At 43.4% G+C, this 27,411-nt stretch overlaps 2 protein-coding genes across 2 annotated transcripts in view; one reads left to right on the top strand and one right to left on the bottom strand.

Moving 5' to 3' along the window:
- The first annotated feature begins 2,047 nt into the window (after positions 1-2,047).
- Positions 2,048-3,151, top strand: RMI2 (RecQ mediated genome instability 2). The gene is made up of 2 exons (XM_027468954.3): positions 2,048-2,545; positions 2,750-3,151. Exons 1-2 carry the CDS (start codon positions 2,251-2,253, stop codon positions 2,896-2,898), a joined length of 444 nt encoding a protein of 147 aa, XP_027324755.2. The 5' UTR covers positions 2,048-2,250; the 3' UTR covers positions 2,899-3,151.
- Positions 3,152-13,058: 9,907 nt separating this feature from the next.
- LOC106019526 (uncharacterized) overlaps positions 13,059-27,411 on the bottom strand; it is a 105,135-nt gene continuing 90,782 nt past the window's right edge. The window contains 13 exon segments of the mRNA XM_072023999.1: positions 13,059-14,828; positions 14,830-14,846; positions 15,155-15,274; positions 16,368-16,606; positions 18,194-18,277; positions 20,078-20,255; positions 20,750-20,949; positions 22,747-22,931; positions 23,350-23,447; positions 24,153-24,340; positions 25,162-25,255; positions 25,652-25,744; positions 26,317-26,434. Coding sequence (XP_071880100.1) covers positions 14,705-14,828; positions 14,830-14,846; positions 15,155-15,274; positions 16,368-16,606; positions 18,194-18,277; positions 20,078-20,255; positions 20,750-20,949; positions 22,747-22,931; positions 23,350-23,447; positions 24,153-24,340; positions 25,162-25,255; positions 25,652-25,744; positions 26,317-26,434 — 1,738 coding nt within the window. The 3' untranslated portion in view covers positions 13,059-14,704.

The following is a 27,411-nucleotide window of genomic DNA, read 5'->3' as shown; positions in this document are numbered from 1 at the left end:
GCCAGCCTAACAGAGGGAGACCTGGCTCCATTACGGGCTATCTTATCAGTGTTCTGTCTGACCTTTTCTTACCCACGCTGTAACTGCACCTCTCACATGCATGTCAGCGTGAGGAGTAACATCCTTGAAAGGAGTAATGTCCTGCTCTAAAGAAAAGCACATGTTGCAGCTGCAGACAGAAGACTGACTCAATTTTATTCCCCACAAACCAAAACTGGCTCATTCAGCAGCATACTCTCAGCATGTGCACTCAAACTTAATCCAGTGTAATTTACAACCTGCCAGCCACCAGCTCACTGCCTTTCCCATCCCAAAAGTGTGCTGAGCTTCCTCTGCTGTCACGAACCTGGGTGCAACAGCTGTGGGACCACCTCCAAACACCGCTGTCTGCTGAGGCATCAGACATGCTTCCTGCAGCCCAGATTGTGTCTCCGTGCTGAGCCAGCTCTTTGATAAGAACTTTGCAGATAGTTCAGAATAGCTTTGTTTTTTGCTGAAAGGAAAGGATTTTCTGGTTTTGGAAAACAAACCACTACTTGGTGGAGATCACCAGTACTCCATCCCTCTTCTCATAGGTTTCTCCAAGGAAAGTCTTTTAAAAGCGACATTTTAGTCTCTCCTGCAGATTACTTTATTGTAGGGGTCTTGCCTTCATCTGTAGATTTAATGGTTTAATAAGTATTAGACTCTCCTACTATACAGTAACAAATAGGAATACAATACTTTTATCAATATTTGGCACAATTTATTTATTTTTTAATGTGAAACTAAATATTGATGCTGTCAAGAGACTGTAGCTTAGGGACATACATGTAAATTACAAATATTCTTCTCCAGTGAGCCTAGCTCAAATTTTGCATTCATATACAGTAACCATCTAATGTCTTTCTATTCCTGTAACCCATATGATTTGGTTGCCAGATTACATGATTCTGTATTGAAATGGGTGTACTTGGATGTCAGGGTTTTTATTGTTATTACCAATATTATCTTTTATTCTTACTGTAAATGGTAACAAAACATTAACAGCTTCCTTACTCTAAAAAAAAAGGAATAAAGTCCCATTTACAGAATGTCTCTAAACAGAAAATGTCTCCGGAGAAAAGATATTCTGAATAAACAATTCATGGATGAGTAGGCAAAAAAATGTCTTTCAATGTATTTTGCTACTTGCAACTGGATTTTTTAAAATAGAGTAATGGCTCTTTTAATGGAGAACAAAACGTGCTTTGGAAAGTGACTGGAGAGAAGTCAGTTCTCTATGTATTTTTACATATTTTGCATTTTTGTAGGTAACAGAAAGCTTGTGAACCTGAGGAAACAGTCCCCACAATTTTCCTGATTCTTTTACTTTTGTTTGTCCCATTCTCCTGCTTTTCCATTGGCCTATTTCTTGGTATATTTTCCAAATAAAGTGCCAACCTACCCACCTGAAACAGACCACAGCATTTCAGGGATTTCAAAGTGAAGTGAAGCAAATTAGCCTGTCTGGAATATAAACAGACTGAAAAGTAATGCTGAAAAGCTCCCAGCTTAGGGCTGCATGTGCTTTCTGTGCATAGTGCTTGAAATTTCCACAGGTGTGTGTGTGTGTGTATACACACATATATGTATGTATACATATATGTATATGTGTGTATATATGTGTTACCCTGAGAGCCTTCCTGAGCAAACCAGCGTGTTGTTCTCACGAAGCAGAGGACGCTAACTGCACAGTGACCATTAACCTTCTCCTTTCCTGCTCAGTGGTTACGAAACACCCCGGGGACCGGCACCCGGGCCGGCTCCAGGCTGCCCACAACAGCCGGGCTGGGGCCGGGACGAATCCACCCGGTGCGGCTTCATCCCGTGGAGGGTGCCGCCCCCGGGGATGCACTCTGTGCTCCGGTCAAAGCACGGGCTGGGGTCTTACACTCTGTCTTTACACCACAGGGGAGCAGGCGAGGGAGCTAGGGAACTGAGGCGGAGCAAGAACCGGCTCCTACTGACCAGCGGCCACCAGCGGGGCGAGCCGGGCCGGCTGCTGTGGGGAACGCCTTCCCCGCACACAACCCCACAGCCCCGCTCCGCGGCAGGCGGAGCGTGGCCGGGCACCGCCTTTCCCCCCCCTCGGCTTGACCCAGGCCTGCCAGCGCGGCCCCGGCCGCCGAGCGGCGCCAGGCGGCTGAGGCGGGGCTGCGGCGGCGTTTCCCGCCCTCTCCCCTTCGCTTCGTCCCTCAGCGGCTGCGCGGCGGGCTCCGGGCCACGTCCATGTCCATGTCCATGTCCATGTCCATGTCCGGGGAGGCAGCGGGGCCGCCGGTGAAGGTGCTGGCGGCCCAGCTGCGGGGCGCCGTGCGGGGCGCCGACGGGATGTGGGCGCTGGGCCTGGCGGAGGCGGGCCGGGTACCGCTGCGCCTGCGGGCGGCGTGGATGCAGGGCACCGTGCTGGAGGTGGCGCGGGGCGGTGCCGCCGGCGGCTCGGCCCGGCTGAGGGACGCGAGCGGCGCCTTCACCGTGCTGGGGGTGGAGGCCGTGCCCCAGGGGCGGCCGTGCCTCAGCGCAGGTACAGCGGAGCCCGGGGCCGGGCGGCGCTCGGCGGCCCCCTGAGGCCTCGGGGAGGCGGGTGTAGAGCGGGGCCGGAGTCCCGAAATGTACCTCGAGCTCGTTGCGTGGTCATAACGGCTTCGCTGCCCGCCTTAGAAATGAAATGAAGACGTAAAGGTCAAGGGGGCCTCAGACTGGCTGCTTTTGTTGTATTTTCTCTCAGGGAAGTACGTGATGGTGATGGGCGTGGTGCGGTCCTGCAGCCCCGAGCCTGTACTGCGAGCAATAAAGATGACGGATCTTTCTGAAAATCCGGTGCATGAGAATATGTGGAGCCTCGAAGTGGAGGATTTACACAGAGTCATCCCCTAGATATTTCTTGTGCCTAAAGACGTGGAAATATAAGTACATGTATTGGTGCACTGCGCTGGGCCATTCTGGCTATTTGTGATTTCAAACAACACACTTGGAGTATAACAAGACTTGGGGTTTTTTTGGCAGGGGCTTGGATTTTGTTGGGCTCAGATTTAAGTTGAGGGAAATGTGCATATGTGATAGTAATCATGGTGCTTGTTTCTTTCACAGTCTTGTACCAACAGAGTAAACTACATTTATCTGAGAAACACTTGATGCTCTTGGAAGTGTTGTTATGAATGCGACATGTTTCTGCTATTGTTAGCCGTTGTTTCTAGGAGCACGTGCCTAGGCAGGCGTTCCCAGTGATGCGTTTCATGTTACCAGGGTGAGCTTGATACGTGGAATGAAAGCAGAAGCTGTTATAGACCATTTAGATGTGTCTGGAAATAGCATCTTGCTCTGTGTTTTCTCTTTCAGTAATAACCATGCCAGTAAACTTTACTTGTAAGAAAGATGTCTCTTTCTAACTAAGCATAATCTTGTACTTAAATACCTTTCTGGTTTCTGTGTTTCTGAAATAGTGAAAGTGGTACAGTAATAACCCGTGTGTTCCAGTGAAGTGAAATTAACTCAAAAGATGTGATGCAGAATTCCTTGGAATAGGTTCTCCAGGTTCAAAATGTAAATACTTTCACCACCTTGTGAAAACTTGTTCTTAAGCGCATTTGTCTGTTTGAAGGTTTCCTTTCTTGTTCAAGTGTATGCTATTTTTAGGTATTTTTCTAGTTACGTTTATCTATCGTTCCTCCTGAAAAAAATGCTAAATCAAATCAAAAACCCTTAAAAAGCACTCTCTGAAAAATATTACTATTTCCCATCTTGTCTAAAGAGAATTTGAGTCCTAAAGAAAGCATTGCGTTATCCATATGGTGTAGGTTTGTGGTTTGGGACTGTATTGTCCAGCAATTGGGTTTTGTTAATTAACATTTCCTCTGCATATACGAAAGAAAGATAAGGGGATGACTCGAAAGAAAGTGATACGAAAGAAAAGGATGATACGAAAGAAAGAAAGGGGATGACTCTCATCTACAAGACGAGAGTCATCCCCTAGATACTTCTTGTGCCTAAATTACTGGAAATATAAGTACATGTATTGGTGCACCGTGTTCAAGACGAGAACACGGTGGTTGGTAATAAATACATTTTAAAGCTGCAAACACAATTCCACAGTGTATGGAAATTAAATACTATCTACTAAGTAGATTTTGATGTGAGATCAAAAGAGAACAACTTAGTCTCTCTATTCTCTTCTAAGGACAGTTGGTGTGTGTGTTTGTGTGCTCTGATCTGCAGGAGTTACATATGCAAAAGCTTCTGGTCTCCAGTGAGCCAGAAGGCAAGGTCAGTCATTTATATTGTCTGATATGTAGAGCAATGAGCTATTTCTTAAATGGATTGTACACATTTTCTGTAGGAAAACAGTTTGTTTATTGCCTTGCCTTCAAATGAGTGAGTGAAGCAAGATCTTTTGCAGCAAAAGCTGCAAGATTTGCAAAAGCACACGTGTTTGCAAGGAGCATCTAGGAATTCCCTGTGCCAACAGGACCTTGCTGCAACAGTTTCTTCCCCTATCTGAAAAACACTGCAAGATGGTGAGTTATTCTGTGGAGTGTTATTTTTTTTTTCTTAGACTGTGAATTAACTCTTTATCAATCTTAGTGAATGCACCTGCGATTTCTGGATTTCAGTACCCTTTGCAACATCTTGTATATAATCCCAGCTGATAACATTATTAAAGCACCCATCTAAGTGGCTGGACTAGTTGTACTAAAAAGGAACTGTTGCTCCTAGTAAGCAATGGAAGATTCTGCGCATGCTATGCATGCGAAAACAACTTTGAGAGGCCTAATTTGAGAAAGAGTAAAGGACTTCGTGTTTTAAAGGCTTATTAGTGCTTTTATCACTTCTGATCCTTGTCATTTACCTTCAGCCAGCTATGTAATTGCTATGTGCACATCTAGGTGCATTCCAGATTGCAGCTTTGAAACTGGCTGATGATGATACTAAACAATTTACTGCATTCCAAACCCAAGGTAAGTATAGCCAGCTGCTGCTTTTGTCTCTATGAACCATTTAAACTCAGCCAGTTCTAACTGTTCAATGTTATTCCTATGAATAATCAATAAAAATTGGGGAAGCATAAAAATGAGGAAGTCAACTATTTATCAACATTTCATAGTTAAGAAAACTGTTATTTTGTTGTTAGTATATTCTTAAGCAAAGACAGCTGAAGGATTTTGTAATGTTACCTTTCACAAAATCGATCACAAAGTCGATGGGGCCGGATGGGATGCACCCAAGGGTACTGAGAGAACCGGCAGAGGAGCTGGCCAAGCCCCTATCCATCATTTATCAGCAGTCCCGGCTATCGGGGGAGGTCCCAGTTGACTGGCAGCTAGCAAACATGATACCCTTCTACAAGGGACAGAGGGTAGACCTGGGGAACTATAGGCCTGTCAGTTTGACCTCAGTACCAGGGAAGCTCATGGAGCAGATCCTCTTGAGTGTCATCACGTGGCACTTGCAGGGCAAGCAGGGGATCAGGCCCAGTCAGCATGGGTTTATGAAAGGCAGGTCCTGCTTCACGAACCTGATCTCCTTCTATGACAAAATGACATGCTGGGTGGATGAGGGAAAGGCTGTGGATGTGGTCTACTTTGACTTCAGCAAGGCTTTTGACACCGTCTCCCACAGCATTCTCCTCAAGAAACTGGCTGCTTATGGCTTGGACTAGTGCACGCTTCATTGGGTTAGAAACTGGCTGGATGGCCGGGCCCAAAGAGTCGTGGTAAATGGAGTCAAGTCCAGTTGGAGGCCGGTCACTAGTGGCGTTCCCCAGGGCTCGGTGCTGGGGCTGGTCCTCTTTAATATCTTCATCGATGATCTGGATGAGGGGATCGAGTGCACCCTCAGTAAGTTTGCAGATGACACCAAGCTAGGTGCGTGTGTCGATCTGCTCGAGGGTAGGAAGGCTCTGCAGGAGGATCTGGATAGGCTGCACCGATGGGCTGAGGTCAACTGCATGAAGTTCAACAAGGCCAAGTGCCTGGTCCTGCACCTGGGGCGCAATAACCCCAAGCAGAGCTACAGGCTGGGAGATGAGTGGTTGGAAAGCTGCCAGGCAGAGAAGGACCTGGGAGTGATGGTGGACATTCGGCTGAGTATGAGCCAGCAGTGTGCTCAGGTGGCCAAGAAGGCCAACGGGATCCTGGCTTGTATCAGAACCAGTGTGACCAGCAGGGCTAGGGAGGTGATCGTCCCCCTGTACTCGGCTCTGGTGAGGCCACACCTCGAGTACTGTGTTCAGTTTTGGGCCCCTCGCTACAAGAAGGACATGGAGGTGCTTGAGCGGGTCCAGAGAAGGGCGACGAAGCTGGTGAGGGGCCTGGAGAACAAGTCCTACGAGGAGCGGCTGAGGGAGCTGGGCTTGTTCAGACTGGAGAAATGGAGGCTCAGGGGCGACCTTATTGCTCTTTACAGATACCTTAAAGGAGGCTGTAGCAAGGTGGGGGTTGGCCTGTTCTCCCACGTGCCTGGTGACAGGACCAGGGGGAATGGGCTTAAGTTGCACCAGGGAAGTTTTAGGTTAGATGTTAGGAAGAACTTCTTTACCGAAAGGGTTGTTAAACACTGGAACAGGCTGCCCAGGGAAGTGGTTGAGTCACCATCCCTGGAAGTCTTTAAAAGACGTTTAGATGTAGAGCTTAGGGATATGGTTTTGCGGGGACTGTTTGTGTTAGGTTAGAGGTTGGACTTGATGATCTTGAGGTCTCTTCCGACCTAGAAATTCTGTGATTCTGTGAAAATAATCACATTCCTGGTACTGTATAGGGAAATGTATGCCTCTCTGTTAGGCATTTTTTAATTAATAGACTTGCAATATAGAAAATAATTCAATAGATGAGACACTTTTACACAACAGGATCTATAACACTTTAAGACTACTTTATGAATACCAGAGCTATCAGTGACCTTTTCCAAATGTCTAAACTAACTTCTTTCTTCATATTTGATGATACATTCACAGTTAGGGGGAAAAGAAGAGCATTATTACTCAGGTTTAAGGGGTCTGAATAAGCACTGTTAAGACTATTTCATCTATCTAATGGAATACCCTTGATAAGAAAGATTTTTTTTCTAAAAGAAAGAGTGCAGATACAGCTATTACTGACTGAGATCATCTCTTCTGTTCTCATGACCTTAGATGGCTGGCTGTTAACCATGCGTGACTAGCCTGGCCCTTAAATCTCTTTCACAATATCCAACCTAATTCTTCCTTACTGCAGTTTGGTCTGTTACACTTCCTTCTCTTTAGCCTGTTTACATATTTAAAGACTTAACTCATGTCTTCCCTCAGCTCTTCTTTTTTTTTTTCCCCACAGAGAGACCTCTGGTCTCTTCTCAGTTGGTCTACAACTTAACTCAAAAACAAATGTATAAAATAAGCTGTATAGTAATTATTTCTTATCTTAAATGTGTTTCTTCATACATGCATCCCAGTATATTCTACTTGTTTTAGTAGCATGCTTCTGTTGTTACCTGAGCCTGTGATCCACGATAATTCCAATCCTTTTCTTAGAAATGGGATGATGTAAACCAGTACCACTGACTGACTTCAGTCTTTTCACTACCAAGCCATTCTAAAACTCTGTTTGACACAACATCAGTTGAATGTTCAGGCTCACAGTTTTAACAAAGTTTCACAGAATCACAGAATTGTAGAGGTTGGAAGAGACCTCCAAGATCATCTAGTCCAACCTCTGACCTAACACTAACCAGTCCTCCACTAAACCATATCACTAAGTTCAACATCTAAACGTCTTTTAAAGACCTCCAGGGATGGTGACTCCACCACTTCCCTGGGCAGCCCATTCCAATGCATAACAACCCTCTCAGTAAAGAAGTTCTTCCTAACATCTAACCTAAAACCCCCCTGGTGCAACTTAAGCCCATTCCCCCTGGTCCTGTCACCAGGCACGTGGGAGAACAGGCCAACCCCCACCTCGCTACAGCCTCCTATAAGGTATCTGTAAAGAGCAATAAGGTCACCCCTGAGCTTCCTTTTCTCCAGGCTAAACAAGCCCAGCTCCCTCAGCTGCTCCTCGTAGGACTTGTTCTCCAGGCCCCTCACCAGCTTCGTCGCCCTTCTCTGGACCCACTCAAGCACCTCCATGTCCTTCTTGTAGCGAGGGGCCCAAAACTGAACACAGTACTCAAGGTGCGGCTCCACCAGAGCCAAGTACAGGGGGACGATCACCTCCCTAGCCCTGCTGGTCACACTGGTTCTGATACAAGCCAGGATCCCGTTGGCCTTCTTGGCCACCTGAGCACACTGCTGGCTCATACTCAGCCGAATGTCCACCATCACTCCCAGGTCCTTCTCTGCCTGGCAGCTTTCCAACCACTCATCTCCCAGCCTGTAGCTCTGCTTGGGGTTATTGCGCCCCAGGTGCAGGACCAGGCACTTGGCCTTGTTGAACTTCATGCAGTTGGCCTCAGCCCATCGGTGCAGCCTATCCAGATCCTCCTGCAGAGCCTTCCTACCCTCAAGCAAATCGACACACGCACCTAGCTTGGTGTCATCTGCAAACTTACTGAGGGTGCACTCGATCCCCTCATCCAGATCATCGATAAAGATATTAAAGAGGACCGGCCCCAGTACCGAGCCCTGGGGGACGCCACTAATGACCAGCCTCCAACTGGACTTGACTCCATTCACCACGACTCTTTGGGCCCAGCTATCCAGCCAGTTTTTAACCCAACAAAGCGTGCACCAGTCCAAGCCTAGGGCAGCCAGTTTCTTGAGGAGAATGCTGTGGGAAACGGTGTCAAAGGCCTTACTGAAGTCAAGTAGACCACATCCACAGCCTTTCCGTCATCCACCCAGCGCGTTATTTTGTCTTAGAAGGAGATCAGGTTTGTGAAGCAGGACCTGCCTTTCATAAACCCATGCTGACTGGGCCTGATCGCCTGCTTGCCCTGCAAGTGCTGCGTGATGACTCTCAAGAGAATCTGCTCCATGAGCTTCCCTGGCACTGAGGTCAAACTGACAGGCCTGTAGTTCCCCGGGTCTGCCCTCCAGCCCTTCTTGTAGATGGGTGTCACGTTTGCTAGCCGCCAGTCAACTGGGACCTCCCCCGATAGCCAGGACTGCAGATAAATGATGGAAAGTGGCTTGGCCAGCTCCTCTGCCAGTTCTCTCAGTACCCTTGGGTGGATCCCATCCGGCCCCATGGACTTGTGCACACCCAAGTGCTGTAGCAGGTCGCCAACCAGTTCTTCGCGGATGGTGAGGACCACATCCTGCTCCCCATCCCTTCCACCAGCTCAGGGTTTTGGGTATCCAGAGGACAACCGGTATTGCCGCTAAAGACTGAGGCGAAGAAGGCATTAAGCACCTCAGCCTTTTCCTCATCTCTTGTAACTAAGTTTCCCACTGCATCCAGTAAAGGATGGAGATTCTCCTTAGTCCTCCGTTTTGCATTGATGTATTTGTAAAAACATTTTTTTGTTGTCTTTAAAGGCAGTAGCCAGATTGAGCTCCAGATGAGCTTTGGCCTTTCTAATTTTGTCCCTGCACTGCCTCGCAACATCCTTATAGTCCTCCCAAGTGGCCCGCCCTTTTTTCCAAAGATTATAAACCCTCATTTTTCTCCTTATCTGAAGCCACAATTCTCTGTTGAGCCAGGCCAGTCTTCTTCCTCACCAGCTCATCTTTGGACACGTGGGGACAGACCGCTTCTGCACCATTAAGATTTCCTTCCTGAAGAGTACCCAGCCTTCCTGGACTCCTCTGCCTTTCAGAAACACCTCCCAAGGGACTCTGCCAATCAGTGTCCTGAACAGTTCAAAGTCAGCCCTCCAGAAGTCCAACACAGCAGTCTTACTGGTCCCCTTCCTGGCTTCTCCAAGAATGGAGAACTCTACCATTTCAGTCAGTCTGCCCAAGACAGTTTCCAACCACCACATCTCCCACCAGTCTGTCTCTGTGAAGAGAAGGTCTAGCAGTGCATTACCCCTGGTAGGCTCACTAACTAGTTGTGTTAGGAAGCTATCTTCCACGCTCTCCAGAAACTTCCTAGACTGCTTTCTCTGGGCTGTGTTGTGTTTCCAGGATATATCTGGGAAATTGAAGTCCCTCACAAGAGCAAGCACTGACAATTTTGCAACTTTTTTTGCAACTCCAAGTCCAGAGAAGGGTGATGAAGCTGGTGAGGGGCCTGGAGAACAAGTCCTGTGAGGAGCGGCTGAGGGAGCTGGGCTTGTTCAAACTGGAGAAAAGGAGGCTCAGGGGCGACCTTATTGCTCTCTTTAAAGGAGGCTGTAGTGAGATGGGGGTTGGTCTGTTCTCCCACCTGCCTGGTGACAGGACGAGGGGGAATGGGCTAAAGTTGCACCAGGGGAGTTTTAGGTTGGATCTTAGGAAGAACTTCTTTACTGAAAGGGTTGTTAGGCATTGGAACAGGCTGCCCAGGGAAGTGGTGGAGTCACCATTCCGGAGGTCTTTAAAAGATGTTTAGATGTAGAGCTTAGTGATATGGTTTAGTGGAGGACTGGTTAGTGTTAGGTCAGAGGTTGGACTAGATGATCTTGAGGTCTCTTCCAATCTAGAAATTCTGTGATTCTGTAATTTTGTCAGCTGCCTGTAGAACTCCTCATCAATCTCCTCATCTTGGTATGTCGTATTCATATGTTGGTGAGTTGTTTATATAAACTGTTAGAGCTAAAACCACTTACTGCTTACAAGATACTACCTAAATTGAAATTTCATGGCCATCTACTGTTTATACACAGGGTAGACTCAGTAAATAAGGCCATGTGGCATTATTACTGCGTATGAGAGTGTACATATGTAATGCACTTCTATGTATACTGAATGTGTGATTTCTAGGCTTACATTTTATGGCTTACACAATTATCTACAAACATTTGGTAGTCATTCCCTGTGATAGTGAGTAAAGATCCAGCAAGCACTTGTAAATGTATACTACAAATATGCTTGTAGTCACCAAATCACTCTCTTGAAGTGGTGGTCTGTTTACAAATGCAAAGGAATAACATTGCATTGTGTATATCAAAACAACAAAGTTAGAAATGAAACACTCGAATTTAAACTTTTATCAAGAATGTAATTGGCTCATCTGCATGGTTCTGTCACTTGCAGTAAGTGTTCTCATTGCAGTCTTGTAAAAATATGTCTTAAATTATTACTTGGGCAAATGTGGCAGTAATTAATATGACAATAATGTGTGTGTTTCTTTCAATGTTCTCATTCAGTGCGAAGATAAAAGCATATAACAAATTTCATAGAAGGCTTTGTTCTTTCATTTTGTTTTGTCTAAACAAAGGAATTCCTATTCTAAGGAATAATGTTGCATGGGTGAATAAAAGAGCAAGTTTTGATCATAATGTTCACGACCATAAGTTTAGTTTATGGTAATTTCTATTGAGACAGTAATATTGTTGACTAATAACATATTGCTCAAGTAGTACAAACTATCAATGTCAATATACCATACTATCACAATTAGTAGTCAAGAAATAGCAGAATTCAACAAAGATGGTCCAATGGAGAGAGAGGTTAAAAAAATGTGGGAACGATGTATAGTACAAATTAGTGAATATACATAATACAGATAATGCCTAAATGTGTAGGTGCTGTAATCCTTTTGTTAAAGTGTTTCTGATTACTGCAGTTCTCTAGCATAGACTGATGTTTGTTCTTTGGATGTGTATATTGCAAAATAGTTAGGTTGAACTGGAATAGGATAATACTGAAATGGTAACTGTATGGTTGTATGGTGTAGTAACTACTGTAATGCAGTAACTCTGAAGAAAGTGAACAGGAAGGGACTAAACTTTCTTACTAACAATATTTTTGGATTGTGGGCTTACACAGGTTTTTCTTTACTTAACAAGAATTCTGTGCTTAATAATTACCAAATAATACAGGTACAGTTAGCAAAACACAACTGCAGTCACTTTTAGAGTACAAACTGTCCTAAATCTAGGTTCTGCAGCAATGCACAAAGAAACATGCAATGACTGCAATGCCAAAATTTTCAAACTAAAATTACTGTTCTTTCAAGCTTTTCAGCTTGCTAACTTCAGATTCCCAGAAGATAGGTAACATCTGCATTAAAATACCTAGTATAATCTTGAAATTCTAGGGTAAGTTTAAAGACAATAGGTCGTTTTACATCGTTTCATAAGAGAATGAAAAGTACAAAATTATGTCACTGAGTACATTTAGTATGTTTATATAATTGTAGTGGGTTTGCGTGGCAAGGTTTTGGTAGCAGGGGGCCATGGGGGTGGTTTCTGTGAGAAGGATCTAGAAGCTGCCCCATGTTTGGTAAGGGCCCCATTGTTTTCCAGAGCTGAGCCAATAAGCGATGTTGTTTTGCGCCTCTGTGAGAGCATATTTAAGACAGGGAAAAAAACACTGCGACACACAGCAGCTGGGAGAGTGAGAGGAGTGAGAAAACAGCCTTGCAGGAGGCGACAAGGTCAGTGAAGAAGGAGGGGGAGAGGTGCTCCAGGTGCCGGAGCAGAAGTCCCCTGCGGCCTGTGGTGAGGACCATGGTGAAGCAGGATGTCCCCCTGCAGCCCATGGAGTACCACGGTGGAGCAGGGTTCCATGCTGCAGCCCATGGAGGAGACCACGGTGGAGCAGATGGCCCTGCACCGATGGAGGCTGCCGCCTGTGGAAGACCCCTGCTGGAGCAGATTCTGGGCCGGACCTGTAGCCCGTGGAGAGGAGACCACGCAGGAGCAGGTGACCTGGCAGGAGCTGCTGCCCATAGGGGAGCCAGGTTGGAGCAGTTTTCTCCTGAGGGATGGACCCTGTGGTACGGACCCATATCTGGAGCAGTTCTTGAAGAGCTGCTGCCTGTGGGAATCCCACGCTGGATCAGTTCATCAAGGACTACATCCCGTGGGTGGGTCCTGTCGTGGTTCCGCTCGAGTGGGCAGCCGAGCTCCACCACAGCCGCTCTCTCACTCCCCCTCCTCAAAGAGGAATGGGGAGAAAATATGTGAAAGGGGCTCAAGGATTGAGATAAGGACAAGAAAATCACGCAATAATTAGTGTAACGGGCAAACCAGACTCAGCATAAGAAGACAGATAGTAAGATTTATTGCTCATTACTAACAAGCTAGAGAAGTGAGAAACAAAGGAAAGAAACCAAAAGCACCTCCCCCCCATCCACCCTCTTCCACCTCCTCCCCCCGAGCGGCGCAGGGGAACGGGGGAATGGGGGTTATGGTCAGTCTACAGCACTTCTTCTCTGCCGCTCCTTCTCGGTCACTCTCGTCCCCTGTGCTGTGGGGTCCCACCCACGGGATGCAGTCCTTGACGAACTGATCCGGCGTGGGCTTCCCACAGGCAGCAGCTCTTCCAGAACTGCTCCAGATATGGGTCCGTACCACGGGGTCCATCCCTCAGGAGAAAACTGCTCCAACCTGGCTCCCCTACGGGCAGCAGCTCCTGCCAGATCACCTGCTCCTGCGTGGTCTCCTCTCCACGGGCTACAGGTCCGGCCTGGAATCTGCTCCGGCAGGGGTCTTCCACAGGCGGCAGCCTCCGTCGGTGCAGGGCCACCTGCTCCACCGTGGTCTCCTCCACGGGCTGCAGCGTGGAACCCTGCTCCACCGTGGTACTCCATGGGCTGCAGGGGGACATCCTGCTTCACCATGGTCCTCACCACAGGCCGCAGGGGACTTCTGCTCCGGCGCCTGGAGCACCTCTCCCCCTCCTTCTACACTGACCTTGGCACCTGCAAGGCTGTTTCTCACTCCCTTGACTCTCCCGGCTGCTGTGTGGCGCAGCGTTTTTTCCCTGTCTTAAATATGCTCTCACAGAGGCGCAAAACAACATCGCTTATTGGCTCAGATTTGGAAAACAATGGGGCCCTTCCCAAACATGGGGCAGCTTCTAGATCTTTCTCACAGAAACCACCCCTATGGCCCCCTGCTACCAAAGCCTTGCCACGTAAACCCACTACAGGTCCCCACAGCACAGGGTACGAGAGTGACCGAGAAGGAGCGGCAGAGAAGAAGTGCTGTAGGCTGACCATAACCCCCATTCCCCTGCGCCGCTCGGGGGGAGAAGGTGGAAGAGGGTGGATGGGGGGGGAAGGTGCTTTTGGTTTCTTTCCTTTGTTTCTCACTTCTCTAGCTTGTTAGTAATGAGCAATAAATCGTACTATCTTCTTATGCTGAGTCTGTTTTGCCCGTTACAATAATTATTGCATGATTTTCTCATCCTTATCTCAACCCTTGAGCCCTTTTCACATATTTTCTCCCCATTCCTCTTTGAGGAGGGGGAGTGAGAGAGCGGCTGTGGTGGAGCTCGGCTACCCACTCGAGCAGAACCACGACAATAATACTGTTACTATGCATCCACATGCAATATTTAGACCAAAAAAAGGTTGAAACAAAATTAGTATCTGCGAATTGGAACTCCTCATGAAATTCCTTTATATACTACAAGTATCCCCTCTGCTTTATTCTACAAAGCAATTTAGGAGGAAATAAGAAAGCCATTAGAGTATGAATCAGATAGGTTATGCTGTGCTTCTGAGTAAGCAGCAGAAAGGATAGATAAGATGGAAAAGGAGCAAGGAGAATTAATTCTGGAATAGGACTGTTTTTACTCACACCATAGTCAGATTCATTAGTTTCATTTTCTTGTGTGATCTTGAATATCAGATATGAAAGTATTGGAACAATGCAGTCAGAATATTCAGAATGAAGACACTTACCACTGAGGAGGAATTTCCACAGGAACAAAATTTCAGTTGCACAAATGAACAAAAGCTGCTGCTAAACTGCATGCAGCCTTCATCTTCTTTGAGGCACACGTCATATGTACACATGATGTAGAATGGTTTGGGGTCCACCTTTAACAGAAAGGGAGTTTGTTTACTTGTTTGGTGTAAGGGGTGCAAGCATACATATTTTCTAGAGAGAGCAATCTAGCAATACACCTGGAAGAGAATTGAAAAGGAGATTTGGAATTTTGTCCCCTCCCCCCAGCTCTACCTTGTAAATACTGTTCACAAATCTTTATTCTCATCCTGAATTTAAGGCTTTGAGGCTTAAGTTATCTGCAATTAAACTTTTATATCCTTGCAATAATTCTGTGCACTGTTCTGAAGTATGACATTTGAGTACTTGGGTAGTCCTTGGTTGACACAGTTATACTTACAACTTTGAAGCAGTTCCTGAGACAAGAATGTGCTTCTTCAAAAAACTCCTTACAGACTTTTTCCTTATCTGTAATTGGACATGGCTTCACATTCTTCTGTGTGAGACTGCACTTGCTCACCTAGGAAATATATATATATACACACATCAGTATAGTAGTGTGAATTCTTCAGATTTACAGTGTGAAGTGGTTTGAAGGAAGATTTTGGCAGCTCAGTACACTGCCCTGAATAACATCCATTTTTCATTAATATTGTGAAGCACCTTGTACTCTTCATAAATTAAAGTATTTGTCTCATAAATATTACAGATTATAGACATTGTTTCCTTTTTCTGTTGATTTTGTTATTCACTAAAGGATTCTAGTGGGTGGCTGCTGACACAGAAAATAGTTGGCTTGTCTTAGCTTTATTATATATGACAGATTTGAGTTGTGCTTTTACTAGATTGGGGGGGTGGAGAGGGGAGAATCTTAATCTCCTCACTGGATTACTCATACATAATAAACAGCAAAAGGCTTAAAACAAAAGTAGCGAGGTGGGGGTTGGTGTGTTCTCCCCCGTGCCTGGTGACAGGACCAGGGGGAATGGGCTTAAGTTGCACCAGGGGAGTTTTAGGTTAGATGTTAGGAAGAACTTCTTTACCGAAAGGGTTGTTAGGCATTGGAACGGGCTGCCCAGGGAAGTGGTGGAGTCACCATCCCTGGAAGTCTTTAAAAGACGTTTAGATGTAGAGTTTAGGGATATGGTTTAGTGGGGTCTGTTAGTGTTAGGTTAGAGGTTGGACTCGATGATCTTGAGGTCTCTTCCAACCTAGAAATTCTGTGATTCTGTAAAAGAAAAAAGAGAGAGAAAAAAACAACACACCTGAAGTTCCTTACAAGAATGAGCATTTTTGGACAACAAAATGCGAATGCATTTTTGTTATACATGGTTTAAATATGGTCCCAGTCAAAAGCTGATGACACTAAATATTAACAGAACTGCTAATGAACAGCATTTACTAACATTTCTTATGATTTGTTTTGACCAAACACTTTTTAGGACTTGTAATCAAATCAGCAACTTACACATTTTTTTAATCAGTAATTTCCATAGATGGCACATCTCTGAGTTTAGTAGTTCTTTAAGCAACAAACTCAGTTGAAAAAAAAATTAAACTGCAAGTTTAATCTTTCTTCCTGCAGGAGTCACACATTTGTAAAGTTAATTTACTAATCCCCTCATTTTGGACAGCCGCTGGTCTTGTAACACAAGAGCTTCATTGACTATCTGCAAGGTGGTGTTTTGAGGTAGCTGTAGCAAAGCTCCTGGTAGTAAGTTTCCAGACTGAGTTTGTAATGCAATGTGAGGTGACTCCAGGAATTCAGGGTGACTGACTGCTTTTGCTTGAGGCTTAGCTACCTGGTCAGATTTAACCTGATTCTTTTGCTTGCTTTCTGTGTCATGTACAGCTGTGCCAGAACATCTGGTCAGGAAGGATTTTCTGCAAGCTCCATATTGTCAGCACATCTGCAAAAGCTGGCTATTTGAACTGGTTATTTCCACCATATCATCTCTTTTTACCTCCTTATAAAAGTTTTTAAGACTTTATATGAATTCCTGACTTGGCACATTTGTTTTTCCAGCCATTCCTTTAATGATGTATGATGCTAGTACACTATCGGCAAGTCAGTCCTTTTATTACATTTTTACTGAACGGGATATGACTGCAAACAGCACAGAGTTCAGCTGTAGTCATCTATAAATTTTTCTTGGCAGTATACAGCACTTCAAATATGCCATGGCCTACAAATAAAATGTACTAATCAATAGCATAAGCACAGCCATTATGCCATCAGCCACTTAAAGAAGGTCATCCATGACTCCCCAGCTTGTTTATGACAGTAAGTTTCATTAGGTATTGTTTTTAATTGGTTATTATTTCTAGTTCAACTTCTCCAGGTACTTTTGCATTAGATAGTTGCATTTTTATGAATATGTTAGAAGTTAATCTTTGTAGCAGTTAAGAAAATTACATCAACAGTTAGTCATGTCATGGTCCCACAAGTACAGGCTGCAAACTTATTAGATATAACTAGCCAGTAGCAGGGAAAAGTACAAGAGACTTGAAGCAATCCTTGTTTTTAACATAAAGTACTGAAATAAAGATGAGAATAGTAGTATTTCTGTGTCCAGAACTGGGACACTTTCTGGTGTTCTTTCTCATGAAAGTAAACAGAATCAGAAAATCTTAATAGCAATATGATGTTTTCTTTGTTTCTAGTAGATTCTCAAATTATGCAAGAAGGGATTTAGAAGAACTATCAACACAGCTTGAGAGCGTGTTAAGGCTAAGATTTTATTTTGGTCATTTGCATTCACATGTATACATGTGTTTTTTCATATTTAGATTATTTTTATCTGATGATACATTACATGAATTAAGGTTAAGTCTCCTTTACACAAAGAGGTATAAAACTACTGGTAAAAGAATAAAACTTATTTACTTAATGTTATAATTTCTTAAATAGAAAAAGTTCCTTCATGTAAGTTAATAACTGAATCAGTAGCTGCTAAGCCTCTGGAAAAAAACTTAGCACTTAATGGCACATGGGCAGAGAACAACTTTACCAGTTACTGTTTTCTAAAGTTTTGTTTCTTGATAAATGAGAATCAGGAACACCAAAAAATTATTAAGAGTCTCAGCATTGCCAGCGACAACATCCAGCTCTGGAGAAAACTTCAGACCCATAATATAAGAGGGCGCCTGGTACAAACCACGGCCTTGTGGTACTTACAGCAAACTTAGTACCACCTGGCTGTGTACTCTACAAAGGTGTTGTAAACAGGAAAACATCAAATATACTTGGTTGCAACATCAGTTTCTTCTAACAGCAGAAGCAACCTCCATATTTTACCTTACCATTTAGGCCAGAAATGCTCAATACCTATGCATAGGTTATTCTTGGATGGCTTTTAGCAAATATGTGCAACTTCTGCCTTAGTTCAACATAGAAAAACAAAGTATCCAGGATATGCTGCCGTTTTCTCTGTCTAGCTTTCATTCAAGAAAGAAAGATTAGGAAGTATCCATTCATTTCCAGCTTCATTATCATTGGTACCAAAAAGTCCAGCTGAAATACCTGGAATTAAATTGAAATGGTGTAAAATGTAGTTGTCATGTGTAGACACAGGAAATTTTCAGAAGCTCTCTCTGGGCTCTGCTTATTCCACACAGCACAGCTCAGCTGCAATACTGAAGAGGATAACTATGCCTAAGTATCCATTATAGATTTTTCCTCAAACTGCAATGGCATTTAATTTGTTAGCTGTTCATTTGCTTCTCCTGACCAGATAAATACATCATGTTAATTCTCTGCTAATCTCAGTGGAGTGAGTTTTAGAATAGAGTGAGGCATGTGGATAGGAATGTATTCCAACTCAACCCTGAGAATGTTAGGCCTCCCTCTTTTGTGCTCTTACAGGTATGACAAGACAAGCCTGCTATAGAACAGCGATTCTCAGGAAAGTTTGAGGTTGAGCTGACTGCATTACATCTAACCCCCATTGCTTGCTGCTCTGTTGAGCTGAAAAAGTGTAACCTGGGTAAATACTTGCTGTCATTACTGGAAGGACATATCACAGTATCACAGAATTGAAGGGGTTGGAAGGGACCTCGAAAGATCAACAGGTCCAACCCCCCTGCCAAAGCAGGTTCCTTAGAGCAGGCTGCCCAGGTAGGCGTCCAGACAGGCTTTAAATATCTCCAGAGAAGGAGACTCCACAACCTCCCTAGGCAGCCTGCCCCAGTGCTCCGTCACCCTCACCGTGAAGAAATTCTTCTGCATATTGGTGCAGAACTTCCTGTGCTCCATCTTGTGGCCATTACTCCTTGTCCTGTCCCCGCAAACCACTGGAAAGAGGTTGGCCAAATCCCTCTGTCTCCCACACCTCAGGTATTTATACACACTGAGGAGATCCCCTCTCAGTCTTTTGTCCAGGCTGAACAGACCCATGTCTCTCAGCCTTTCCTCATAAGGAAGATGCTCCAGGCCCTGTATCATCTTTGTGGCCTTGTGGCCCTCCACTGGACTCTCCAGGAGATTTTTTTTTTTTTTTTTTTGTACCGAGGAGCCCAGAACTGGACACAGTACTCCAGGTGAGGCCTGACCACGGCAGAGTAGGGGAGCATCACCTCCCTTGACCTGCTGGCAACGCTCCTTTTAATGCACGCCAGGATCCTATTGGCCCTCTTGGCCACGAGGGCACACTGCTGGCTCATGGTCAACCTGTCATCCACCGGGACCCCCCCAGGTCCTTCTCCTCAGAGCTCCTCTCCAGCAGGTCATCCCCCAGCCTGTACTGATACATGTGGTTGTTCCTTCCCAGGCCCTCTTCCTTTTGATCTTATCAATGATCTCCTTGCTCATCCGTGCAGGTTTCCTGCCCCTCTTCCTCAATTTCCTACTCTTAGGGATGCACTGATCCTGAGCTTGGAAGAAGTGCTGTTTAAATGTAGCCCAGCTTTCACATGCACCCTTGCCCTCTAACAGCCTAGCCCGTGAGATACTCCCAAGCAGGTCCCAGAAGTGGTCGAAGTTGGGTCTCCGAAAGTCCAGGGTTGCAATCCTGCTTTTAGCCTTACTTCTTCCACCAAGTTCCATCTTGAACTCTAAAAGTATAGCATAGCAGAACTCCAAAAAGTAGATATATATATAATAATACATTATTAATCATTAATATAATTATATGTATATATATAATATGTATATATTATATTATAAAATATATAGTATTTTATTTGATAATAACTGGGAATGCTGAATGCCATTTCCTGGGCTTATATAAATGAATGGGGAGAAGGAAAGGAAAGACAACCCCCATACAGGTGAGGACACTCCAGAGGTACAGAAAAATACAGCTGGCAAGCTGACTATACTCACCATGGTGCCATCCAGCCAGAGTGACAGTACAGAGATCATACTGAAAGTCACAAGAGACAGAAACTCCTTTGTGATCAGATATTTCTATTTTGTTGGTTTCTTTCCTTGAATCACTGGTACTCTTTTCAAGGGATTGATCCAGTCCTTGGCAGTTCTCTACCACAGATACTTTAGACATCTGTTTTAAAGTGAAAATGCAATTTCAAATATGCCACAATGGAAGTCCAAGGAAAGGCATGCTCAGACTGTGTTTGCAGGTTAGGTGGTGTCAATTTTGCTTAGCTCAGAGTGAGGAAATAAGAATTTGGTTGTGTTAATCTTCTGAGAGAGCAGGAAAGCATACAGCCTCCCATGTATACTGAGGCTGTGGGCCCCGTTTGTCCATCAGACCCTTTAACTGCTATTCTCTTAGACCAGGTAAGAGAAAAGCTGAAAAGTTCACCAAGCCTCTCTCCTAAGTACCAAGAGAGAAAAGAGGCAGCCCCTGATTTAAAAGTGATTTTGGTTTGGGGAGTTATTTCCTGATTAATGATCAGTGCACTTCCTGGTACTTATGTCCAAGAAATGTTTTATCTATGTTTGGAGCTTTAATACTCTGAAGACTTTCTGAGGGCAGGGGTGGAAGATAATATCTGGTCTAGAAAGGAACAATGTTTGACTGTGCCATCATACCTTCAGTCTTGGATAGATATTGATCACGCTCTGGTTCATCACCACATACAGCGATCGTGGATCACTGATTTCCTCATTTAGTATAATAGTGAAAGTATTGTGAAGAAAATCCTTGGCAAGAAGGACGCTGCATTTTGTTGCCAAATCATAAATTTTTCCATCAAAAGTCATAACATGCCTGTTACCCATTAACATAGCATCTAGATAAAGATATTTCAGAAGAAATGTCAGTGCTGCTGCTTGCATATTGCAACATGACCAACTTCTCACAAGTTTACTCATAAAAGAATTTTCCAAGCTATTATTACATTTTAATTAGTCAAAAGTTGCTCTGCAACAAAAATTTCTCCAGGAAAGAAAATGATCTAATGATTTATTTTTCATTATAAAGCCAAGTGAGTGCCCTAAAGTTTAGACAAATATGAGTTAGGATTCAAAGCTCACCTTGATTTACAGTCATGCTACTTGATAATCATAGCACCCCATTCCCCTCCCCCACATACACATACCTATACAGGAAAGAACAAGAATATTCTGTATCAAAAAATACCCTGACAAAGCAGAGTATCAAACACTGTTGCAGTCCAGAAACACTCCTGATATATTACTTAGACTCTTTGGTCACTAAGACCCACTCTCAGTCCCCGCCATTGTGTCTGCTTACTGGAAGGGAGACATTGAAAATGTCTTTCTGGAAGATCCAGTATCTACAAGGGACGGTTGGGACTGTTAATGCAGTCTTTTAGTATTTAGCAGTGCTTTTCAGGCAATACTGCTGCTCAAGATTTGGTAGAGCTGTTTTTTCATCCTAGATTCAGCAGAAGTGATGTTGCCCAATTCAGAGTACAAAGCCTCCACGAGAAGGCCCAGGGTCAAAAGGTATGACTGCATTCAGCTCTGGGGCCCCTGGCACAAGAAGGATATGGTGATACCTGTATACAAGCCCAGAAGAAGGCCATGAAGAATACTGAGGGGCTGGAGTACCTCTCCTGTGCAGACAGCTGAGAGAGCTGGGGTTGTTCAGCCTGGAGAAGGCTCTGGGGAGACCTTATAGTAGCCTTCCAGTACTTAACGGAGGCTACAGGAAATCTGGGGAGGGACTCTTTGTCAGGGGGTGCAGTGAGGGGACAAAGGGTAATGGTTTTAAACTAAAAAAGGGTAGATATAGATTGAATTGATACTGATTTCTTCCTAGATATAAGGAAGAAATTCTTTACTGTGAGGGTGGTGAGGCACAGGTTGCCCAGAGAAGCTGTAGATGTCCCATCCCTGGAATTGTTCAAGACCAGGCAGGATGGGGCTTTCGGCAACCTCATCTAGTGGGAAGTGTCCCTGCCCATGGCAGGGGAGTTGGAATTAGATGATCTTCCAACCCAAATCGTTCTATGACTAGCATTGAACTGGAGAATCAAATCACAAGAGCATATAGATAAGACTGTATCAGGGAGTGTAGTGAAAGGGATAATGGCTTTAAACTAAAAGAAGGTACATTTAAATTAGGTATCAAGGAGAACTTTACTATTAGGGTGGTGAGGCACTGGAACAGGTTACCCAGAGAAGTTGTGGTGTCCCATCCCTGGAGGTGTTCAATGCCAGGCTGGATAGGACTTTGGGCAACCTGGTCTGGTGGGAGGGGTCCCTGCAGACATATTGGAATTAAATGATCTTTAAGGTCTCTTCCAACCCAAACCAGTCTATGATTCTAAATGCCACGTGTTGATTTATAGTCTCAACAGTAGGAAATGTGAAGAGTTGCAAAATTTGCATGACTGTTAAGTAGAGGAGCATTTCTTGCATGACAGTTTTAGCCATGATGTGAGTATCATACATACAATCACTGTTTTAGAAGAAATAGTGTATATAAAGAAGTTTAAAGGAAAATTATAAATTAGTGACCATCTCTATGTAAACCACTATTCCAGATAGGATTTGCAGACTAGAATGAATTGGAAATTGACCCAGCTAAAAAACAAAAGCATCACTTTGAAAGGGCTTACGTTCAAAGGGACTCTCCATCATCCTTTGTTTGAATCTATAATACTCTGCAACCATGTTGATGTTGTAGAGATCTTTGAGAGGCCTCATTAGCTTTTCTTCAATGAGATAATTAGTAATATTTGCCAGATCCAGAGAACAGTATGCTTTAGGAAGTACTGGCAGTTTCACTGCCACTGAACAGTTCCTGCAGAATACAAGCAAAACAACATGTGCTCCTTAACTGCTAAACCGATGAAATGCAGTTGCTATATTAGAAATGTGGAAGTGAAATATTCATAAGAACTGTAGTCTGGTTAGAATAGCAAAACAAAGATGTACAATTGCTAAGACTGACAAAAAAAAAAACATGCCATATAAGGCCAAGTTATCATAGCTATTGCTATTTTGTTTGCTGCTGGGTAGTTTCTTTTGAAATGCAGGCTATCCTAGTAGACAACAAACATAAACATCATGATATGATGTGCCCACAGAAGAGAATGGGCAGGTTGCTATCTTCAGCCTGAAGCATATAAGCTAATATGAAGATTAACATATAAGATTAACACATATATCCATTTAGAATGGTACCCAGCAGCAGAAGTCCTCCAAAGAAAAACAATTACCTGGCTGAAAAACTGTAAAGGTTGTGTAAGGGCTTCCAGATCTTGCTCACAGCTCTAGAAACCATGGCCTCTGCCCACCTGAGCATCTGCTGTGTGGTCTACTGGAGAGCCAGAAAAGGAGATTACAAAACTCTTCTGTACAGCTTTGGTGTGGGGTCAATACTTGATAATGAGTTTTAAAGCAACAATCAGAGAAATTGCACTTTAACCTCTCTTGCATTTATCACTCGCCTGACAGCACCTTGTCATTTAGTGGTTAGTATCCAGAAGACAGACTTTAGTTGTTCCAGAAAAAAAAAAGTGGATAGAAATATATATCTTTCCTAAAAGAACATTACTTATTGTACACCAATACTTCTCTGAGTTAATGTTCTACAGGGGCTTATAAAGGGATTGATATCTTTCTTAATATAAATTTGTGTCATGATATGTCCTTTATCATTTCAACTACAGGAGTCCAAAACTGTTTGTACACTGTTCATTGGAATCGCAGTCCCTCCTCTCTGTACAGAAAATGCAAAATCTACATGGATGGCAGCAGTTCACTGCTGTTGATTTGAACCAAACCAGTAAAGCAAATCCTTCTCCTGTTGTCCTACTGAAGCACTACTGTCAAAGCAAGTTAGATATTTCAGGAACAGTACGCTAGCTGTGCATAAGCTTCTTATGTAGAAAGATAACCACAGAATTTCCATAAATAAAAATATTAAGTATTTTTGTGTATCCACAGTTCAAAGCTAAGACTTAAATTTGTAAGCCTTTTCCTTCAAAATATTAAAAATTAATAAATTATTTATACCAACCATATCCAAGCCTATTTTAACAGTCCTTAATGTCATCTGGATTGGCTCCATTAGCCAAACATCTTTTATAATCCTGGGCAAAAATGCCTGGACTTTTTTCATGTACTCTTCTGTCTTCTCCTGCCAAACTTCATCCAGTGGCTTTAAGGTTACATCATAGTAGGCATCTTTCAAAGTTGCTAATGGGTCTGAAACAAACATTACATGAAACAATCCTTAAATAATGTGTTACAAAGTGATAACCAAGAGTGATTTGGTTTTTAATTTTAAATCCTTGCAGCTTCCAACATAAGTGAAGGAGGGACACAGAAAACAGGAAAAGGCAGCTTTATCTTCAAGGCAGTTAGGCATATTTCACATCTGTGTGTGTGTGTGGACACTGTGTCATGAAAAACCGAAGCAGGCATTTAGCTGTAACCCTGTTCCACTTATATTAGGTGTATCAACTAAATCCGATTTTTGAGTGGAAAGAGTCTAGTGTCAGATGTTTCAAAATGAGATGTTACTCTTATTTTGAAAACTGAAGGATCTCACAGATAATTATGGCTGACCATGTTTCTCAATGGTTTCAATATGGGCCATAACCCAGAAATATTGGCTACTAGATAGATTTGAAAACAACAGGTCAAGTGAAATCTGATTAGTACAAGCATTCAAAACTCAAGGATGGATATGAACAGCCCTTTGGGAGGGAATTCTTGCCAGGGAACCATAACTGCTTCAGCTTAAGGAATTAGGTCTCGTTCTCATCTGACTGAATCCAGACTCTTGTGACCACGAGAATGCTTCGTCAGTGATTTCATTAGAAGGATGGCCACACTGGGGTTACTTAGAGCTGACTGCATCAAGGCTCCTTCTCCGTAATATGTAAGAGCAAAGGTCACTACTTTTGCTAGATCAAAATAGAAATATCTGCAGTTCAACAACTTTTATACTCCTTCCCTCCCACTCCCCTGCACTGTCATTGACCTGTGCAGTTTTTCTCCTTGCTTTGCATGGTTTTACTTACTTTGCAATTCATTCTGCATTTGCTGGACAGCGTCTTGAATTTTTTTCAGGTAAAGTGGGAGCTTGCTTCTTAGTATCTGCTTGATTCCACTTTGCTACCACACTTGGGTAAAAGCTCTACCCACACTGTGGAGGAATCCTGCTATCTTTTGTGAGGCTATTGAAGGCCAGCCAACTGCTTCAGACAGAAAATAGATTCGCTGCACCTGGAGTGGTTCCCAAAAAAGAAGAACTATCAAAATACACAGTGATCACAAGCAAAACTTTAACTCCATTCCAAGGCAATTCTGAACTTCTCAGTGTTAGGTGCAGAGATATAAGGTCTTGACCAAGAAATGTTCTTTTTGCCAATGTATGAATTCCAGTTTAGCACCAGATTAGGCATTTAAATGTTTGAGCAAACCAAAACAGCTGTATACAACCTAATGATTCTTTATTAACACTGAATGAACATTTCATGATACTATCACAAATGCTGTGCAGGTGCTTACTGATCTCCTGAGTCTCCAGATATATCCATCAAGCTTCGTTATCTTCTCAATCAGTCTGGCTTTGAGAATGTTCCCAATTTCATTAATTTTGTCCTATGAGAAGATGAACAAATACTTTGAATTTATGATATAGAATTGCTTGTACTGGGTCTAAATCACTTAAGTTTTGTGATAGTTTCAACAACAGCAAAAATCCACAGTGACCTCCCATTTCTTAGGGGAAATTACTTTTGCATTATTCAATGGTTAGAAATGAAATCAGAAGAGTCTAAGGATGAAAAATTGTAAAGCCTCCTCCAAGCAGTAGGTATGCGAAACCCTATTAGAATTCTAATTCCAGTTTTGTAACCAATGTGCTGAGCACTCCTGGCAAATTAGTGTTGTTCTCACATTACTTACCCTCTTCACAGAATAGACCTTTTAAGAGAGGGTACTATATTTTCTATGCTTTCTAGGTGCAGCTGAACTATTTAATTCTCAACATGGTATCTTTTCACACCAAATTGTAAAATAATATTATTATGAATTAAAAATTTAAACCAACATTCCCCTGGTTACTCACCAAAACTCACAACAGAAGCCTGCCTAGAAGATGGTACAACTGAAATATTAAACACTATTCTGGAAAAGCCACACCACAGTTAACTACCACTGAAGGTTCTTACCTCAGCCTTAAGAACTGGATCCCCACATCCATGAACCAGAAAATTTAAGCTTTCATTAACAGCTGTCAGAGTAATTTGTCCCACGTTTTCTTGCCTTTCACCATTAATGTTGAGATAGCTATTAATGGCAGCCATCTGTTGCCCATCAGTACAAGCACTGACTTCCATTCCTTCTTCCAGATCCCCTTGGAGAATTAAAAGAGAGCACTTCATTTACAGGAACAACACAGACAGACATTGTTTCAAAGACAGCTTTTTAATTACTTAGCTGATAAATCAGTATCTGAGTGTTAGATATTCATGGGAGAAAAAAAAAAAAAAAAAGATATAAACATGAAAAAATTAGATCAACATCAATGTTTGATTTTCTCCTCTTTGTGGCTTGGGAATGCTTTAGAAGTACAGAGTTGCTACTGAAAGGAAAGCAATTAATTACTATAAAGCAAAATAATCCTCTCAGACAGTAATTCACAGGCTTTTTCTTTTTTTTTTAATCTTTAGTCTTCCACTATGCTTTGTTGCTGAAGTTTAAAAGTGATAAATTAAAGATTATCAGTCAACTACCCGTCACACATGTAAGTTGTTTCTGCCCAAGTACTAATAAGCAGAAACAGATGGAGAGGTGTGCACAGAATCTGGGTATAGAGACTTGAGCTGAATTACTTCTACAAACTTGTGACCTCAACAATCCATAAACTAATGGTCTTCATCGCAAATGGATCACAGCACTTACAAGTGAGGACATGACCATGAGAGAAATTTACATTGCAGAAACATGTGAACAGAAGTGTGTGCAGGCAAATCTGTAACAGAAACTAGGACTGGGATAGTCACCAAAATGGGTTTGAGGCAACTATCACACCACCAAATCTGCCTGGTTTGCACATAAATAAATCTAATACAGTCCAAAAGGTGGATAAGTCACAACAGGAAGCACTTGCAGCAGGTCTCGTTTCAACTAACTTCAGTCATCCAAAAGCCAAGCACAGTCTGAGATAACAGCCCTGTTTCTTCTCTCTGGTCAGTCAGAACTAATGATGTCTGATTGGAAGACCTGCAGAGGGTGATTTCATACATCTGTTTCAGCATGGGGGT

The sequence above is a fragment of the Anas platyrhynchos genome, chromosome 15 (assembly GCF_047663525.1).
Source record: "Anas platyrhynchos isolate ZD024472 breed Pekin duck chromosome 15, IASCAAS_PekinDuck_T2T, whole genome shotgun sequence".
Taxonomy (NCBI): Eukaryota; Metazoa; Chordata; class Aves; order Anseriformes; family Anatidae; genus Anas; species Anas platyrhynchos.
The sequence above is the reverse complement of the archived record's forward strand: the minus strand, read 5'-3'. Positions and strand labels throughout refer to the sequence as shown.

Coding starts and splice junctions, on each gene's coding strand:
- RMI2 (XM_027468954.3), top strand. CDS start 2,251: ATGTCCATGTCCATGTCCATGTCCATGTCCGGGGAGGCAGCGGGGCCG. Junction 2,546..2,749: donor GCGGCCGTGCCTCAGCGCAG/GTACAGCGGAGC, acceptor ATTTTCTCTCAG/GGAAGTACGTGATGGTGATG.